The sequence below is a fragment of the Erpetoichthys calabaricus genome, chromosome 2, assembly GCF_900747795.2.
Source record: "Erpetoichthys calabaricus chromosome 2, fErpCal1.3, whole genome shotgun sequence".
Lineage (NCBI taxonomy): Eukaryota > Metazoa > Chordata > Cladistia > Polypteriformes > Polypteridae > Erpetoichthys > Erpetoichthys calabaricus.
Window position 1 is genome coordinate 312,333,812 of NC_041395.2, and position 22,095 is coordinate 312,355,906.

Below are 22,095 nucleotides of genomic sequence, written 5' to 3' on the forward strand. Positions count from 1 at the left end.
TATGTATGTATGTATGTATGTACAGTATATCATTTTTTCTTAAAAATGCAGAAGTGTAACGGTACAAATGTTACAGATTTACAGATACAGTTGAACAGCAATCAAAAGAAGGATACTTCATAGCGCAGAAATGAGAAGTATTGTCAACGTAGGTAAGAATTCGTGGAAGTATCTTAAAATGGAATTGTGTCCTCTCATAACTTAACGTTACATAAAAAATTATCGCGTGAGGATATCAAGATCCACGTAACAAGTGGAAGTCCATGTGACAAGTGGAAGTCTGAGTTAGCTAAAGTAACTATTGTTTGTGAAAGCCTTGGACCAGGTTCAGAGTAGGTTTCGCCGTCTGTCGCTCAATGACATTGTCACAGCCACCGACCTCCTGTGACTCAGAATTGAATTGAACGAGTCTGAGAGCGCATGGTATTGAAACAATAGTTGAACGTTATTTCAACATAGACAAAAAGCAAAAGAAAAGGAAAAATAGGGGAGTGTGACGTAATTTTTCAAAGTTTCTTTCCAATCTTTTCAGCATGTAAATAACCTTTACTTTCTTAACCGTTCATTCCACTGTAACAAATGCACGTATTTATGTATGTATGAATGTATTATATTCAGAAATAAATATTGCTTGTAAATTCCCAGCACCCCGTTGGTCCCTACTTTGTGTCAAATGTCGCCAGGACAGACTCCGGTTCTGCGCAATCCCCATTTTGAAATGAGAAAGGCTGACGGGTTTTCTACTAAATGTCACAACAAAGACCCTTTTGCCACGAAGAGTGTAGTAGGCACTCTCTTCATGTTGTGAAGTCTGACTTGACTTATGTATTATTAAAAACACCATGTAGGAAGATTTTATTTTTCAGAATAAACATAGTAACATTTTTTTTATTACGCACGTGACCTCTTCGAGCCTTTAATGTAACTATTCATAGTTTAACAACATGTACAAAAATACTGGATTTCATAAACTTAATGTTTATTTTTTACACAAATGTACACAAGCACTGTAAGAAATTAATATACATAAATGTTAAGTGCATTTCTAGTTAAAAGAATCCGTTAGGAGATTATGAATCTGACAGAATTACAGACGGATAAATCAAAACGAAATAAAATTGTATATGGGTAACCTAATAACGTGCTTTACATACTGTAATACAGAACATTCGTACACGAATAAATGGATCATGGAATATAAAAAAATAAAATACTCTGGAAACCTTGTGAAAATCGTAATGCCAAATGGCATCTGGTGAGAATATCTGGTGACAGTTTGTCAATCCTAACGTTGTTTCTTTTGGAAAATGATAAAAAAAAAATGTCCCTTGAAAGACAAAACTAGCGTGATCGATATAAATAAATTGCATTATTCCGGAAAAAAATAAGAGTCTCGGGAATATCCGTTGCATCAAATGTGACGGTTTCATCAATACCTTTAGCAGTCTGGTGTTGTCATGACATTGTAGCACAATTTCGTTCGTGGACTGAAAAGTTTCCAAACCAGTAAACGCATAAAAATAAATCCACCGTCGTCAATTTTTAGGGAAATTTCCATAGTAAGAAAGGTGTGTTAAGTGTAATAAAAATCATTTTAAAAAAGATATAAGGATCATTCAATCATGTCCCTAACATATACATGTGACAAGAGTTGCTAATGGCCAAAATGAGTGCACTTTTGTCTTTTTCAGTATGTTCACAAGATTTTAATACTGCAGGATCCGATCTTGATTTGACTTCGGAAACAATTGTGTAACGTCGACCAAAAAACATTTTTTACATTAAATATAGATTTCTCTTGAAAGTTATAAACTTCTCCGTGAACTTAGTTAATAATCTTAAAGATTTGTTCGGAAATTTTCAATATTTTTAGAGATACAGGATTGTTGCTGTTCTTCTTAAGTGTATGTTGGTACGTTTAAAGTCTAACTTATTCCAGAAAAAAAATCTGCTCCTTTTCATTCGCAGGAAGCCGCCACCGAAGTTACGCTTGTGATTTTACCGGTGTTGTCTGTCCAGGGCTGCAGGTTCTGGAGCGCGTAAAGAGAGGAGTTGTGAAGGCAGATGGGGTCCGGCTGCACCGGCTGATTAAGAGTTTTTTGGAAGGCTTCTTGCTGCAGTTGCATTAAGATACGATTGGCCTGCTGTCTCTCGGCTTCCCTTTCTTCCGCAGTTTGTCTCCTGCATAGAAGTCAACAGAAAGAATGAAATAATAACCTTACACGCGATAATATCGACCGATACGATTCATACACTAAATACACTAAATTAATAAGATGTTCCTTAATGCAACAGATACATGTAGGGTCAGTGTAAATGTGGATATTAAAAAAGTCGCATTCACAAAACTGATAAACAGAACGCGACTTCAGGTTTTCATCTCGTATGTTTTCAGTAATATTTTGCTCAATTTTATTTACTATCAGAATTTTATACTCATTGTGAAAGCTGCTGATTGATCACGCTATAACATTACAATTCCTGTATAATGTACTTTTATTTTGAAAAAAAATTAAGTTAATATTTGTTAAGAATCAACAACCTCTCACTGAACCCGTGCACAAACATTTATGAAGTTATTTCATCGTAATAGAAACCCATCTATCTATCTATCTATCTATCTATCTATCTATCTATCTATCTATCTATCTATCTATCTATCTATCTATTTTGAATAATATATTTTAAAATAACGTAATAATATATTTTTATCTGTTTACGTGCCTAATAACACATGCAAAATTTTGTACCTGTGTTCCCAAGAATTACTCAGACGCTTGAAAACCACGATTAAACAACCACGTGAAACATTATAAACCTGAGAATTGTTAATAAAATGTAACTTTTGTAACATAAAACATCACTGTAACCGCTTAATTCAAAAGAGGATCACTTTAGGCTGCAGCTCATCCCAGCAACATTTGGACCAAGGCAGGGACCTGTTCATGGATCGCCTGACCCTCGTGCATTCACACTCAGTTATCAATTATTAGTAAACACACCACATACGTGTAATTTTAAGATATGTTAAGAGTTGTTCAGTTCGGTGCAAGCGACTTTTATTGAAGGAACATTTTTTGACTTGACAAGAAAACAAGTGTTTATCCAACTATACATTTATTGTTAACTTTGTAACAGTTATTACTTAAATTGTGTAGATTTTACTGTTATTTGACTATAGTGTTTATAGTAAGCCATTATAACTTCATTTGTCTGTCGCTTTTGCGAATGAATCAAAAAGTAATACCTGGAAGGTGAAGTAAACTCTGAAAATCCTGGAGTCATGGCTTAACAAAGAACCATTTCATTCTGGGATGGGTTCATTGTATATGAAATTGTTTCTTTCGGCTTTGAAGAAAGCTTCCTAAAATAGAAATATTTAATGTATAATAGGCTACCTAGCAGGTTACCTTGACTGTATGGAAAAAAAATCGGGGCTCGCACGTACTAGGAGAAGGTACAGACTTCCACACTGTTTGTGAACCAATGACAATGACCGAGATGAAAACTGTTTGATTTGGAATACTCCACATGGACCAACTGTCCATAATTCCTGTATTTTTATAAAATATATGTTTGACATGAATCCAAAATCCCTAGAAATAGTAGGTGCTTTGAGACGCATTTTGCAATACTTAATGAGTGTGATTTCATTTTCTGTAATATGTTTAGCTGAATGGCTCAATGATTTAAAATCACTCGTGTGTTTAGTTCTCTCTTTAATCTGGTCATTTAAGAATATTGTTATAGTTTTATTCTTATTTGCTTTTAAACGCTATGTGCTCCCTGCTAAATATATAAGAGAAGTAGCTCATAGAGTAGCTAACCATATTCAGATCATTTTCTACCAGTGAAATTAAACACATTGATAAGAGAAACTCAAAGAACAAAGAATCGTACTTAATTATTCCTTTTCACTTACTGTGAACATTTTCGACGTGAAATGTAAAAATTCGATTTCCATGCGTTGACGGTGCTTTATACGTTATAGCGGGCTTTAATGTTAGGAGTTGGATCATTATAATCAGATATACCGAAACCTAATATTCATCTTCAAATGAAGACAAACACACCTCGACTTTGCATTATAGTTTGTATTGCATTGAATTGTACGGTTAAACCGATAATCTTATAAGGCGAATGTTACTAGTACTACAACTAATAATACCAAAAAAAAAATTAGGCCAGCCGGTCATCTCTGAACGGAACTCCGGTGCACTTGCAAGTCACTCACATTATGCATTTTGACGTCACCAATTAACTTAATATACACGTTTTTTAGCTGTTAAAAATCCTTTAATGGATGGACATAATAATAATAATAATAATAATAATAATAATAATAATAATAATAATAATAATAAACTATACAGTATATATGGTCTTTTAATCATTGATTTCACTGTCTCAGGACCCCGAAAACATGTAAAATAAAACTGTCCATTAATAATTTTATTCGGAAAATTAGAAGGAAATATTACAGTGATATAATAAAAATATAAAAATGAAAACCAAGTTCTTTTAAAATAAACAGTATAACATAATGCGACACATATTTACTAATACAATAAACAGGGCTTGGGGTAGAGTGTTACGTATGTCCGGTACACATTGACATTACTTCATTGCTATTTTCGAATTCATTTTTTGTTGGTGAAAATTAATTTAGCGTTTTTGAAAATCCAAAATCAGATAGAAATACAGGGTATGTCACAGTTACTATAGTATTGAAGAAAAAAAATGCTCACCTCCATTTTGTTCTCCTATTTTGGAACCAGGTTTTGACCTGAGCGTCTGTCATTTTGAGCGCCTTTGCCAGGGCGGCTCTTTCTGCAGAGGCCAAATACTTCTGTCGATGAAACCTTTTCTCCAGTTCACATATCTGCAGTCTGGTGAACGATGTCCTGGGCTTTTTCTTCTTTGGAGGCGTCCGATTCTGGTACGGGTGACCTATACGGCGTGTTACAGTGAAGGGTGAGAGCGCCACTGGAGTGGAAGATAGACAGGGCAGAAGCAAGTGGCAAAATGAGCAAGATACAAAAAAGCAAAGGCAAGGGAGAGCGAAGCTAAAGAACAAAATGGGGCAGCAACGTAGTGACCAGAGAGCACACTCATGGTAGGCAAGAATTTTACAGTGCTAGTAGGACAGTCATTTATTTGACTGTCTAGTAACTGGCAACCAAGCTCCACTCCCACATACACGCCTGAAGTGAAACATTAAATATGCCACATTTAAAGGGATATATGTTAACGTCTATACTCGAATCTGAAAGTTAAATGTGGGCAACAAGTTACATAGTTTGCCTATAAGTTATACTAATAACAGTATCTGATTATTTTAAGTAAATATGAATATTTCGCCTGCATATTTTGTAGTAATGCAACCTAATTAATTTTCTTTATGGTCCATAACAATGTTTTTTTATAAATTCTTGGCAGTAGGTAATGGGTTTATGTTCATGACACACGGGTCCTCATTGAAGGCTCCATATGAGGGTCCAGAACACACCATGTGTTAGGTTTAGGCCTAGCAGGGGCTTACCAAGTCAACATCGTTATTGCAGTTAACAATATCAATTAAATATATGCCAATACAGAAATTACAAAACGTGTTTAACTATTGGTTAAACAACGAGTGAATATAAAAGACAATTATAAAAGACAGAATGATAATTAGAGTGATTCAGTTGCAATATTACATCAAATTGACAACTAATGGTCTCTTACCCTGCAGCTTATTGCTATAAGACATGCAAATATTTTAAAAACTGAACCTTAACATTGACAAAGATGTGAATAATAATACAATAATAAGAATAATAACAATAAAAAATTGCAGAAATCTATCAGATGTGTATCAGAAATGTATCAGAAATCCAGATCACACACATTTGGGTACATTTTGACTCTTGAGCGTCTTTTATTATTATTATTATTATTATTATTATTATTATTATTAAACATTTACAAAAATAATTTGACCTCTTATGCCTATTGAAAAATTGTGCCACATGACCTGTGACATTTGACATTCACCATGTCAAGCCATGTGTCTAATGTTTTATATTGTGCATTATGTTAAAAAATCGATTAATGTGCTTTATATAGTACCTTTCACAGAACTCACCATCATAAGGTGCATTGCAAAAGAACATTAACTTGATCAATAATAAGATAAACGTTCTCTTTTCTTAACATTATGCTACTATTTTGCTCGCTTGTTTGTATAACAATTACTAAGTATTTCATATTCATAACCAATGTACTCATTACAGTGCAGTACTTTTAATTGAATCTACCAAATGCATAAGGGTCAAATGCAAATTGATTTAATACGCATGCTTTAAAACGAATACAGGAATTGGATTTTATATGCTAATACTTGTTACAATTGAATTTACTTTTTTTGGTTTTGTTTTTGGGCTAGAATGAGCAATTTTGCGCACTGTAGTCACTTTCGAAGTAGCCAGTATAGTTTAATGAAACGTCCGAACGAAAAGATGCCATTATTGCAGCCATCCGTTTAAAAATCATTGCATAATTTAATCTCTAAATTGGGAATTTGCATTATTTGATGACGCATTTCGAGGTATTAATTAAGTTGAGAGCATTTCATTTTGAATCTCCCTTTTTCTTGTAGTTGTTTAAAATGTACTCACTTCATCGTCACTACAAATTCAAATTATATGTTAATATAGGAATGCAAAACTGGGGCTTAAATTAATGCATATTAAGGTGGAAAAAAGTGCTGTTGTATCATTTGATTTCCGTAACACATACCTGTGAATCTGTCCTTCGTGTATCTTCTGTTACTTTCCATCCAAGGAAATGTCAGTCCAGTAAGATTGTTCATACTGTTCATAGTGCCCATACTGGGTACGGTGGGCATGCCCGTTGAAATGGACTGGTGAGCGTTACTTAAAGGTCTGTGAGCAGGAACGCGGATTACTCCTGCCGAGTTCAAATTATTTCCATTCATGTTCATGCCCATGTTGACATTGTAAGACCCAGTTAACGATGCCATGCTACACGCACTGTTATTGTATCCCCCCAGTGTTGTTTGTGTTGTAGTTGCCGGTCACCGTGTTGTAGGCACTGCTGACAATGCATCCCAAGCCGTAGTCGGAATCTTGAAGTCTGGAGTTAGATATCATGCAACTTCCCTGATCCGGGTTGTTTAAAATTTGATCGATACCAAAGCTGATAGGTTCTGCGTGGGTTTGGTGGATATGATGGGTCGCTATATGATCCATGATCTGCCAAACCCCTTGCAGAAAACACTGGTCCCCCAGTCCGACTGCCTTATCAGATGGAAAATACAAATGCTGTTCGGTCTCGCTTCAGTTGCTCCCAAAGACGTGAGAATAGTGGAAGTGTGTAACGAAGAACACCAGTCGGGGCAGCTTTTTTGCTTGAAGATCCTGCCTGCTAGAGAAACCAGAACATCAATCATGCTGCCAAAAGGCCCAGCCGAGATGAAGCCTGCACCTTTAGGCCCTGCAACTCCATTGGCTGAAAACTGAAAGTGTCTTTCTGACTGACAGAAAAAAAGAAAAAAGGAAGGAGCTTCTGCTAAAGCCAAACCCCACTAGTCCGCCTCTGCCAACCAAGGCTCAGTTGCAAAGTTCAGTGGAGCAATCACATCGGAGTATACGAATAATTCATGACTTCAAATTAGTGCCAGCACAGAAGAGGCGTCATTTCTCGGCAGATGAAATGAACTAATACGAGCCATTATTTACTTATAAAGAACGGAAAAATGCTGAGTTTTTTTTAATTGTACTATTAAATATGCACATGGCGCTAATAAAAGTTCCGATTACTAGAAGAAAAAAAGGGATAACTATATTATTTAAAGGAATACTCGTACAACGTTTTAGTTAGATTAATAAACTAAACTGATATAAACTGATTTGACACAATACATTTACGGGAACAGATCAAAAAAATATTAAATATTAGCTGATTTGTTTAAGGATATAATCTGCAAATAATAACTAACCTGGGAAATTAAGGTATGATAGATAGATAGATAGATAGATAGATAGATAGATAGATAGATAGATAGATAGATAGATAGATAGATAGATAGATATTTTTTCCATAAATGTAGCAATTTAAGGGATAATCGATTCAGTGAGGCATAAAATGCCTAAACAAAGTTGAAACTATTGTAATCAACTGATTACAATTTAACTAGGTGATCAGTTATGAAAAGAAGCGATGTAATTGAAGCAATATTCTAAACATCACACAACTTACAATTTTAATATAACCTCCATTTGAAAAAAGGGAAAACAAAAGAAAATTCAGTGTAGCTCTTCAACGTCAACAGGGTATATGTCACAACGGCAAACTTAACTTTTAAGACGTGGTTATTATTATTAATCAAAACATCATTAAAATGTGAACATCATCAAATTTGAAAAATTACATACCTCTTTGGTAAATAAATTCCGTTGACTAATGAAGTTGATGTCTGTTCTTAATGTATAAAGAGAACAAACCCCAGATTATGTCGCGATTCGCTTTTATATCATAATGGAATGATGTCAGATAAAGAGTATATATATATCCATGTAGATCATTTAAATGTCTTACATCACATACAATAGCTACTGCCTCATATGATTAACAATAAGAGCACGCTAAACGATACTCTTCCATAAAGTAGTTTAGAATGAAGAATTTAAGTGCAGAAGCTTTAAATCTCCAAAGATATTTTTCATACCAGTTAAGTATTTGTTAATAATACATACACAGGTATATCTTTTTTTTAAAGTGATCTGTGAATGGGAAACTACCTGTTAAAGTATAAAATGTTTTTACTTCGGTTTCTCATAACGTCCCGTTTTTGCAGATTTTGAAGTAAAAGGTACGATCATAATGAGTTAAATCGACATAAAGGAAGTATTTATTTGCGTGAATTGTCCGTAAAAAATAACAACTAGTAATATATTTTGTAAAAATGAACACGAATTTCCAGTTTCCTATGCAAGCATTTAGGGGAGAATTCGCCTCATTGCTTAAGCGCGGGCCAAGTCCAGTAATAACGCAAAGATATTCCTGAGATGACGCGATTTATTGAAGAATACATTAAGTGATGACAATAATTCTAATGTGGTATTTCATCACGTTAAAACAAATGCTTTCAGTCAGTCGTTGTGCAACCATTTTTAACTGTTTCCTTTGTCGTTATCTGATAAAAACAAAAGAAAAAAAAGCAAGCGGTGGTATTACGCGTTTAGATTAAAATGTCGATACTTGTTGAAACATTCTCTGCATTTCTCAGTTACCAGTCTGTTTTCTTTAAAAACTCTTTCTATAATAGGACTACTTTTCGAACAACTTGAGAGTCATTCTTTTAAAAGGTAGGTTTACGTGTTTACTTGAAGCTTTTGTTACTAGTCATTAGTTGTTGGTACAAACTGATTATAAATCGGCCAGTTGCTTTATAGTGCACTGCTATCATTTAAATCTGAAATTTTGGAAATGAAGTTGTTAGCCTGATCGTATATATATAATATTGCATTTGCAATTTATTATTTTAGTTTTATGTTATTGCTGCACATTTTGCTATCATCCTTATTTCGATCCTCTACGTTTTACGAGCGACATATAAAACATGTAAATCATAAAATATATACGCACACAGTTTTATATACAGTAATCTAAATTTCCTCATTCCATAAAACATTGACTAAAATAAAATGCAGTTTTGCCCTTCCCCCAGAAACCTTTAGGGACGTGATTAGTTAACTTAGAGCATTAAAGTATTAATATTTGATAAAGAATTGCAGGCTTTTTGCTGGGCAATTGACCGACATTAATCTTTAATGAAATGCCCCATACGACTCGATTTAGTGGACTGTCAACGTAGAAGAACAGAAGCCATTAGCAAAGTTGTTATTTTTTTTTTCTAACAGGTAAATAATTGAAAAGAAGTGATTTTGGAGTGCATCCAATGCCACGTATACAATTAACATATTTATATCACTGTATAACTGCGATCATAAGAGGTCATATTTAAGTCATAATAAACACCTCAGTGTTAAACCTCACAAGAATTGGTTCCAAATTTGTTTATAGTTAAAAAAGTCTTTGGGACAATAAGAAACATAAAATACCTTGGTATATTTTCTATCTATCTATCTATCTATCTATCTATCTATCTATCTATCTATCTATCTATCTATCTATCTATCTATCTATCTATCTATCTATCTATCTGATATAGTGCCTTTAATATTTATATCTCTCTCTGTAATGAAATGGTATACTAGGCCACTCATATTGAAGCCATATGGTTTTCTATGACTTATAATCTGCTGTTAAAATTATTCTATCCATCTGTTGTGAAATACACCCCCGAGTGTAGGGATCAGTAGAGAAATCCAAAAATCAAACTCGGTTATTGAGCGGCTGCATTGGAAAACTTCTCAAGTGTCCTGACACATCATTGAGGTTGCCAATTGTACCACTTAAGAGCTAAATAAATATTTCCATTGACTTTTCTTTAGTGTCATCGGCAATTTATTTAAGAAAAGACAGAACAATCCAAAATGCAACTCTAGCAGTGGTGCTCTGGAAAGAAGTACATTCAGTGAGTTAATTTTACTTTTAATATTTTTAAAGCGAATGGAAGATGTTTATGAATAGAAAGACAAACAACATTTGTATTTCATCAAAGGTTCGCTTGAACTATCGTCCTTCTATTTTGCTTCTCCAAAATATGCAGATTGCAAAGCGTACATTTCAGCTACAAGCAAATAATTCGAGCAGGAAGTTTCTGTAGACGGTGCAGTGCGGTGTCAGTAAACTCTGGTCAGCACAGGATGTGTGGACAATATAAGCATCTTCCCACTTTACGTGTCTCCGTTTCCCTCTCGAAATCCACCCCAGTGTGCTGGTATCAAGTTTCCAAGTCTACCTGCCCAGCTCTTGACTTCTGAACTCTTCGGGGAACCTGCTGGCGCCAGCTCCATCAACCAAACTCCTTGTGGTTGGAAAGAGAAGAAACACTCCAGCCCTGGCAAAGGAGCTGATGAATGTTTCAAGAAGGCATCCATACAAGTTTAAATTACGTCACATCGAAATCCAGCCGAATGGAATCCCTGCTCAGCTAGATTTCTTAAACACAATAAGGTACAGATATAAGATTAAAAAATATACCATAATATAACGTGCATGGAATTTGTAAATGCAGCATTTATAGCAAAATCATCAGTGTCATATTAACACTTAAAACGTCATCTTTTTTCCATATATACACTTTTAAGGGCTACTTAAAATTAATGTGACTTTGCTTTATTTCCCAGACAGATCAAGACGGATGAGTTGGAACAAAACAGTATTGCTTTGCACGGGTTGTATTTGATTCTTCTAGAAAGAAAGAAAGAAAGAAAGAAACGCTCCTCTTCCAATCTTTATACTTTAATATTCAAGTAAATTTTTTATTTTATGAATTAGAAACACAAAGAAAAAATCATAAAAATGAATCCTAACGTGTTTGTTGAAGAAAAATAAAATTAATAGATATCGATAATCATAGAAGTTAATTCACAATTTTCTTTAGAGGAAGGCACTATACAGATGCTCAAAACATCAGTCATCCATCCATCCATTCATCTATCAATTACTGAACACCCTTAATCAATTTCAGTGACTTGGGAGCGGGAGGCTTCCTCAACAGCATCGGAAACAAGGCAGGAGCCAGCCTTGGTTATGGTGCCTGTGGCACACTTTCATGCGCCATTGCATTTATTAATTTTGATTCAGTTTATTGTAGCCAGTCGACGTAACATCCACTTCTATGGAATCTGGAACATTAATTTTGCTTTGCTCTTAAAAGCAAAGGTGCAAAAGTGGTTGTTCAGAGCGATGCCATAGGGGAGCCGTTTGTGGTTCCCAAAATAACCGTCCTCATGAAGGTTCCAGAAAGAACCTTTATTTAGATTCGCAACAGGTTCCATACATTGCCATGAATACGTGATAACAGATTTGGGAATCACCGCAGGGCCTAAATACATACAATAACACAAGTAAGTTCAGATTTTCTTGTTATGTTGATATCCCGTTAGGTCGAATATACATTGCGTTTTTCTGTTTTGTCCACGTATTAGGAACCTTTTCAAATCCCAAAGAACCAGCTTCATATGCAAAAGAACCATTCCCAGAATGAAAATGTTCTTTCTCAGGCAATGGTTCTACAACGAACCACAGAACCCAGTGAAGTGCCATTTTTGAATTATTTACAAGAGGGTACCTGGAGAGAGAAAAAAACAAAACACCACGGCCTTTGTGTTTCCTTATTGCTAATAGGGTATCTTATCAGGAGCATCATAGAGAATGCGTTCTACAGACTTCACAAGTATTACTTGGAATATTTGTATATAGACTTGAAATATAACATTTATCATAAATTATATTCCGAATAAGTGAAATCCGATCTGAGTATTTTTTCACATTCTCATTGTAGTAAATCTGAAATCATTTAAAAGTCAAATATAAGCAAACGCATCTGAATCAAAGAGTTACACATGACACAATACATTAATCTTTACATCGAAACTGTATGTACCGCATAATTACTCCAAAGTCTAGGTGCGGGAATAGCAGACAGCCTGACATGTATTTAGTGGACTCGTTTAGGCGAATGCGTGTTAGAAATTGTGTACACTTGTTCTGAATTTCTTTACAGGGACATTGACAAGTCATGCAACTCATGATGTGATTGTCACAGCTCTTTTTTGTCGGTTGAAGGGGACATGGGGGACACACTGTTTATACACTATACATAATTTTAATCCTCCCAACCGTTTTCTGAATAGTTCTAAGGTTCGTGCGAAATCTGTGATAGTTGCGTCCCTATGCATTCCTATAAAGCTAAGTGTCGATTAAACGATTAATTTTATATAGCGCCCACTTTAACAGCAAATAGTATCACTCTAATCTTCAAAGAAGTTAGTAGCATAAAAGAAGACAAAGTATAGTGCTCACGTTTATTACGGTTTGCATTTCTGACTGTTCTTTATTTGTAGTGTAGGAGATTCAAATACCATAAATTAATTACTGATCTTTGCACTTGCAGGCTGAGAGAAAGATTGGCACGGATTCTATGATTACACTTTTTGTTAGAAAACAACAGATTAAAGATAACAATATCGGGATTTGAAATTCATTGCCGCAATTGTAGTAATTATTTGCTACCGTATAGACACTATGAGGAAAAAACAATTTATATAAAGGACTCCTCCTGATTGTGTGTTTATTTGCACTGATACAATTTTGATTATCGCCTGCATGCTCCTTTATGGAGAAGCAATAGCCACTGTTTTTGGATGGTCGACCTAAACAATGAGACCCGACTACATTCTTGAGCATGCAATTTAAACAGCTGATGGGTTTTAATGGCTTTTTTGTCTCTCTTAATAGTCATCAGAGGAATGCGAGTTAAATGCACTATAAGAGAGACCTGTTGGCGTTTGCTTTTCCAGGTTTTAAAGGGCATAAGTGTATAGAATAAAGTATGCAAGAATGAGCGCTCAGTCCACCGCCATCGCTAGGCCAGTAATTAAGGTATGTTCACTATGTTTTTTTAATAACAGCCACCATCCGACACATTGTTTTTGTTATGTATTGATTCCTACCTAAAACGTTATCGGTATGCTTGGAAGTGTGATATTTATGAAGAGATGGGTTGTAGTATCAAAGAAACTGATTTATTTGGATTTGTTTAAACAACACAATGACAAAAGGTTACGAACTCATTCAAGCTTGGTTTTTAAATTCCGATTGTGAAATCCATACTATAATCACACTTAAAAGTTTTCACATGTTGCGCTTATTTAATAAGAATATAATCTAGAAAATAACACCGATTAAACGACAGGCGGAAGAAATTTGCGCGTACTGTTAAATTCGGGTAATGGCTTTACTGGGACTAAACAATTACCTTAAAATGTGTGTGCAACTCAGCAGGAAACTGCTGGTGAAGAGGGTTAGCTGCTGGATTTCGTCATATAAACGCTGTAATTGACCAAATCTTGTCACTGCATTGCCGATTTGAATACCATTTATTATTGTGATAACAACAATACGTGGGGGGGACATTTGCTTTATGGATGTTTTTAACATGGATATAAAATTAAAGACTTCACTCTGATACTTCCATTAAAAGCTCGTGGCAGTTATGTTAAGCTAAAGTAATTACTGCTTTACAGTTACTGGTGATGTTGCCTCCAGTGTCATCACGCCAAATCTGTGAAAGTGATTGTGGATCTATTTACAGGCGTATTTATTAGCCTCCATAAAAACCACACAATACATTAAAAGATAAGATCCTTTTACTCTTCTTTATTCCCTCCTCCTTCTTACTGGTTCCTGAGGGGGTGTTTAAAAGAACTCCTTCAATCTGGATTAATAAAGTCACAAGAGAGGGATCTGTCAGTTTGATTAAGACAGCTCTGATGCGGCTTCCAGTGAATTCAACTCACCCTCTGCTTTAGAGAGCATCTCCGGCATGACTGTTTGATAAATTCTATGCATTGTTCTTCGGAGACCAATTTATCTCGTAAACACAATACCACAGCAGATTTTCAATTTATTTATTTATTTATGAAACCCAAATCGGTACGTCCGTGTTACATTTTTTGGACAAAGTTATACGTAGTTAGAATTTAAAAGATGATTTAGTTAAAAATGACGAACACGGTACTGATCTTTTGTCTAGTTGCAGTTACTAAAATTTGATTAAAAGAATTTTGTAAGCAGAGTATGAAGTCCATGATACTTTAGAGACAAAATTATTCAAGTTCTTTCTGATTTAATCTATCTATCTATCTATCTATCTATCTATCTATCTATCTATCTATCTATCTATCTATCTATCTATCTATCTATCTATCTATCTATCTATCTCACCGTATTGCATTCTTCCACAAAGCGTAAAATATTACTCGTAAACTTTACAGCACTTTAGGAATTATTGTGTATACATAATCAATTTCATAAACTAGAAAAGAAATAATGATAATCTAATAATTTATATTTTAACCCTTAAGCTTTATGTCAACATTTTAAATACATCTGTTCCACCTTTCTATTCAAATTCAAGCCTGACATCTTTTTTTTCCTTGTAAAAAAATCAAAATCAAATGTATGTTTTGAAATTTAAAAAATATATATCACTCGGCACTGGCTTAATACATTACTGTTCAGCAAGTCTTAATTCTTTATTCGCTTCTGAGACGAGACGTTTTGCTCAATGTCCCATTAAATCCGAATTACACATAGTAACAATGAAAGTAAAGTTTTCCATTGAAACAAGAATTCAAATGAGTGAATAAAACTGATTAAAAACAACAATACTATTATTATTACAAAAACAAGTACTATACAACTACTACTACTACTACTATACTACTACTACTACTACTACTACTACTAATAATAATAATAATAATTAAAAATGTTAACACAACCAATTTTGCTAAATACGCACATATGAACAGTGCTTACAGTCTGCAAGGAGCTTAAAAGGCAATTAACATCATTTGGGGAGTTTTTAATTGCTTTAATGTACTGCAAGCATAATTAATCCCAAATCAGCTGATTGCCTTTCTTTTGACAGATTTAATGGATGACTTATAGGAGGTGGTTGAGTAGCGGAGGCAGATTATCTATCTATCTATCTATCTATCTATCTATCTATCTATCTATCTATCTATCTATCTATCTATCTGTCTGTCTGTCTGTCTGTCTGTCTGTCTGTCTGTCTGTCTGTCTGTCTGTTTGTAGTATATGGGCTCCGGTTGTAGTCTCGTCAATCTCTCTCTCTCTCTCTATTTATATATATATATATATATATATATATATATATATATATATATATATATATATATATATATAAATATCATTTTTTCTTAACAAGTCAGTTAAATGAGAATTGCATTATGGTGTAATAAAACATATATATTAGATATATTAGACACGTGACAACGATTGAAAGTACCTTGGACCATTCTCTACTATGTTAGCCTTAAACCACTTGAATATTTATTTTTGGAAACTAAAATATAATTATCATTTGAAAACGCTGATCTTTATTTTATTTATGTTTTCACTTTTATGAGTCCTTGGTACAATGGCACGTTCTAAACACCACACCTTTACCGGTTCCACATGACGCCACTGCCATTCTCTGTTCTAAGGACGCCGCAGTGTACCAACTTCTTGAATACTGAACGATTCTTTCAAACATGTAGCCTTTATTTTTTTATAGCGTTCACAGTTTTTAGCTCTAATAAAGATGTATGTATTTGTTTATGTCTACTTAAGTAACAGGATATTTCTAAGTAGCTTGGTTCAACATTTTCGTCTTTACGTTGCTGTTTTGTTTATTTATACTATATTTATAATTAGTTGTATAGAGAGACTCATTAGTCGAAATGCGCCTAACAAGGATGAACTAAATTAACACTCTAATTCCTTAGCCACTATGCCACACTATTTTCGAAGTTCTAAAATATATAAAATATCATGTATACTCGTGTATCGTACAGTCTTAAAAATAAAGGTGCCAGAGCGGTTCTTCTGAGTGATGCGATAGGGGAACCATTTTTGGTTCCCAAAAGACCTATCCATATGAAGGTTCCAGAAAGAATCTTTACTTATTTACATATGTAACAGACTTCACGCAGTGGATAACCACAAATAGATGGTAATAGATGTGAAGTATACCAAATGGGTAATGATTTTCTTGCTTAAGGATTCTTGCTGCAGTGACACAGGCTAAACTCAGGTTTTCTTAATCTGTTGGTGTCCTGGCGCCCTACCATATATTAAAGATTTGCTGTTTTTTCTACATATTGGAAAGATTTTTAAAGCACAAAAAAAAAAAAAACAACTTCATATGCAAAAAACCCGTTCCAGAATGAAATGGTGTTTGGTCAAGCAATGAAGCTACAAGGAACCATACTACATACCTGTAGTAAAGAACCATAAAATGCCACTAAAGAACCATTATTTTTAAGAGTGTAGATAGATAGTAGCTTACTAACAATTATTACATTTATTATTCCCATGGACATTATTGTTTATAGATATGACGTAAACGCTTTTAATTTTAGTACTTATACTCAAGATGGAGTTTTTAGTTTCCAAATTTCTTAATTAGATCATATATTCTGTTCCAGCATTGCATGACGTATTGATTTATAAAATTCAGACTTTATTTTTTTATTTGCATCTTTGTTTTATCTATCTATCTATCTATCTATCTATCTATCTATCTATCTATCTATCTATCTATCTATCTATCTATCTATCTATCTATCTATCTATCTATCTATCTATAGTTTGTGAATTATTTTTGCGCTTTACTACCTTTCTAAGCCTGACATTTCTAGATATTGAAGGCAATCTTCTGTAACCCCTTGTCAGTGTAACAGGAAACACAATCAAACATACTTTCCCATTTACTGATCCATCATTTTATAGAATAGTTGCAGTACGTACTGAGTTTTCCGTTTTATTTGAATGATCAGTGACATTTAAACCAAAATGCACCAGTTCCTCTTGTCCCTTTCTTTTGAAAGGCTAAGATGTAATGCCGTGAAGCATTGCGGACTAAATGGGGCCGCACCAGATGACACTATCTTTGATGTAAAACAGTTAAAACATTGACACGCATATACGTGAAGCCTCTATAAGTTTTATGTATGCTCAGTATATAAATGAAATATAACTTAGAGCATTCTTTTTGTCAACAAGCACGGCTTTGTAAAATATGCAGCCTTTTTAAAAGTGGTTACGATTAGACCTGCAGGGTAGGGATTAGTCGATAAAGTGATCATCATTTCTTACACGTTTGTAGACTACCTGAAACGCAAAACTGACTGACCAGAGCCTTTTATCAATCCATTCTATGTACAGTACCGGGAAGATGGGTACAGGAAATCTGTTGTTCTGAACATGAATTAAGCAATTTAAGCTTTCCATCGCTTTATGATCAGTGGTGTATGGCGAGACAGACTGATATTTAAAGCTGTCCATTTCCAAACCACATGCGTTATTCATCCGAATAACGAATAAAGCAGCATCTGCTGAAAAGGCTCTGTTGTTTAAGAGATACAGGCATCCAGCCCACAAAATCTGTTAATATACTTAATTCAATTACCGATTCTCGTACTTTTTTTCCGCCCACTCTTTCGGCTGCAGCAGCCAGAGGCACTAATAAAAACCCAGTCTATCTTGCAGCCTTGGGGCTATGTACTGGAAGCAGCTCTGCCATATCTGTCCCCTTTCTCTTTTATTCGATGTAACAAATTAAATTTGCCCCATCATTTTTTAAGACAAGCCGCTACCAGCCAGTACCGACCAGCTACTGACACCGTGATTAATGCGACGAACAATAGAAGTGACAACGAGAGGGAATCCGAAACCTCTCTCAGCTGCTTGGCCCCATCAGGCGCTGCCTGTCCTTTCCCCTTCCACTTTCACGCGTTTTCAGAGAAACAAAGATTGATTACCGCGATTTAAAATAAAGACCGCATTTGTTATTAACTTTCTGATTATAGATCCTTTGGAACAGTTTGAATATTACAAGACTTTTGTAAAAACCGACAATTATCCCCGGGGCATGTGGAATAAAACAGGATTTTTTTTTTCTGTTCAGTAAGTTGTTAGTGTACTCATCTATCTATCTATCTATCTATCTATCTATCTATCTATCTATCTATCTATCTATCTATCTATCATAATAATAATAATAATAATAATAATAATAATAATAATAATAATAATAATAATAATAATAATAATAATTACAGGTGAACTTAAATTAAAAATTAAATTAACAAAGGCTTTTGTCATCAACCAAGCCTTCAAAACATTGAGTTCCTTTTCAAAACATTGAATAGATAAAATAAATAGATGCTCTTCATTAAGTTAATTATTTCATTTTTCAACTTCATCCCGAGTCCTCTGGTCAAAGACACGGAAGTTTTAATTAGTAATTATGCAGCTTTTTTTTTTTTAACTTGCTCTTACTTGAGACTAAGTTTTATGTTGAAATGGGTCTTATTAAAACGCGTGCAAAATAAGTACTTTACTAATTGAAACAAAAATAAAATTGAATTGCAGAAATTTTCCATAGTTGTATTTAAAAATCGCAGTTTTGACAGAATAAACAAATTGTTGGAAGAGTTCGTAATACGCTTTGGTCATTCCGCAATCTTTTCGTCCGTTTGTGTGTAAATAAGAGGTTTCCTCTATTAAGACGAGAATCACTTTGTGACTGCTACTGTATATTAGTATGAGTTTAGTTTTATTAGTTGTACAGATGTTTTTTTTAAGTTACTGTCATAGTTATAAGATACATAACGTGATTTTATTAATCGTTTTCTCATTTGTTCGAGATGATTTTTCTTCATTTCCTATGCTGCACTTTTTAAAGAAAACACAATCCAGTACCAATTTTATTTCATACTTTAATATTTTATGAGTGTTATGAGTTTTTCTTTATTGTCTCCAAACTTTTCCAGCTGGTAAGTAAGTTAAGACAATTCTTTAAACTTTGTTTTTATCTTTATATTGTGATGATGATAATCTAATATAATCCAAAGAACAAATTATATTTAACATATATTGTGTCACGTTGACTATAGCTACATTACAATGCAGTTCATGAAGTTTATTTGCATTATTAGATCCGGTAACAATCTTTAAAAAATAGTGGAATATTAATGTTGTTGATTTATTCTGTCATTAATTTAATATGGCGAGTAACGCAGTGTAAATCAGCGACATAAAGGCTACGAATAAAATTATAAGCACGCACTGCGCTTTACAATTGCTCTTTTGGGTGTAAGAAGATGAGTCAAGAACATGAACTGTAAATGTACAAGCAATTATTAACTTTAAATGTTGCTTAAACGCGACAAGATGGACTTAAAATCATTCTTCTCTCGTTTCTTAATATCTCTGAAACGCCATTTATTCCCTCATTTGCTGCTTGTTTTTGATTTTTGTCTTAATTGTGAGAAGATACAGTTTCACAATACCACTGCCATCTTGTTTTCAAATTAGGTTAAAATTCTCCTTTAAATTTAAACTTCTTTGCAACCGAGCTCAGTTCATTAGTCCATTGTAGAGACTCAAGCCGTTCAATTCAAAACAGTTCATTACTGATGAAGTCATTTGGAAAGATACTTAGATTCCGTTTTATAATAATTGCTGCCCTGGTGTTTGGCTAAACCTAAAAATATCTGTCAGTAACAAAGACCCAAACTTTTTTTTTTTTTCTTTTTTCTTTACTATTAACCTCGAAGTTTTAACTTCAGAGGAACTGAAAGTGCATTCCGGCACTAAGCCAAATACCTTAGACTGCGTGGGTCACTTTCAAATTTCAACAGACAAGTTTTAATTTCAAAGAAATAGAAGAATACGTGTATACAGAGTTAAAACGATCAGTTTTTGCTTAATAGAAAACTTAATTTTACGGTCCTCGGGAGTACACTTTCAACTGAAGATTCTTAATCTACAGCCCCGTTACTTTCTCAGTCGCGATGAAACGCCATGGACTCTTCCACAAAAGTGTGCTGTGAAGAGCGATGGGTCCTCTGTGTTTTGTTTTGCCAACAGAGGTAATCGGCCAAAGTCTCTCCAAGTGAAAACAAACAAGTAGGAAGAAAAGAAAAATGTTAGGTGAAAGCTTCAATTGTGCTTTGAAAACGTACTTTTACAGTAATTCAATAGACCTTTTCATAACAACATTATAACATACTTATTTTACTATATATATATATATATATATATATATATATATATATATATATATATATATATATATATATATATATATATATATACAGTATATATGCAGTTTCTGCATAAAGTATTCTTATCAATTGTAAGTGTAAACTACTTGTAAGCAACTTGGTGTGTTGTCTCAGTCATACAATACATTTCATAGGCAGGTTTATGAAAATTAGCTAATAGCAGGGCTCTTTAAAGTTATTTATTTGTCCTGCTCATTGAAAATTTCATATACAACTACACTCTTACAAAACAAGGTGCCAAAGCAGTTCTTCAGAGTGATGCCATAGGGAGCCATGTTTGGATCCCAAAAGACCCATCCATATGAAAGTTCCAGAAAGAATCTTTTATTTATTTTGATCTGTAACAGACTCCATACAGTAAATAACCATCATGGTAACAGAAACAGCTCATGTTTTTAAAAGCACTCTTGCTACATACCATCACAGGCTAAGTTCAAGTTTTCTTATTATACAGTATTGGTGTCCTGTAAGGTAGTCTACCATGCATTAAAGATTTCATTTTTTTTTATACATATTAGGAAGTTTATTAAAGCACAAAGAACCAACTTCACATGAAAAGAACCCTTCCCAGAATGAAATGGTGCTTTGTCAAGCAATAGTTCTACAAGGAGCCACACGACCCAGTAATGAACCATAAAGTGCCAATAAAGAACCGTTATTTATGCAGGGTTATGCAGTGCAGGGTTACCCAGGTATAAATAAAGATTAAGAAACAGTTGTTTGGAAATTGAATAATGAAGGATAATCACACACTTCTTTCATGGTAAAATCACAATGGTTACCTGAGCTCTTACAGAGTTAAAATAACTTTTAAAAGTGTATATTGTATAAGGAAGAAGTGTTTTCATACATTCACTATGTTAATTTAACATGAAAACCTGAAGTGTTTTTGAAGAACTAATAATACACAAAGTCTTTGAAGTAATCCCTTTATTTATTACCAGATATTTAAGTGAGATGCACTCTGTCATTATTTTAAAGAGCTACTAATGCCATTCAGAAATATGTTGCAATACAATGTTAAAAAGTTCTTTACATTTACTTCTTTACTTGTTTCCTTTAAATTAGTGTTAATGAATGACTAATTACAAATGTTTTATATAATAGATGAAGTACCTACACTCTTAAAAATAAGGGCGCTTGACTGGTGCCTGGTGTTTGTTGCTATATAAATGTAAAGAATTATTATTATTATTATTATTTATTTCCTGCCTTGCGCCCTGTGTTGGCTGGGATTGGCTCCAGCAGACCCCCA

The 22,095-nt window shown here is 33.9% G+C and overlaps 1 protein-coding gene across 1 annotated transcript; it reads right to left on the reverse strand.

Moving 5' to 3' along the window:
• Positions 1-962: 962 nt before the first annotated feature.
• tlx1 (T cell leukemia homeobox 1) lies at positions 963-7,522 on the reverse strand. The gene is given in 4 exon segments (XM_028795912.2): positions 963-2,181; positions 4,749-4,986; positions 6,781-7,051; positions 7,053-7,522. Coding segments are annotated over 4 exon segments (933 nt in total). The 5' UTR covers positions 7,254-7,522; the 3' UTR covers positions 963-1,958.
• Positions 7,523-22,095: the final 14,573 nt, after the last annotated feature.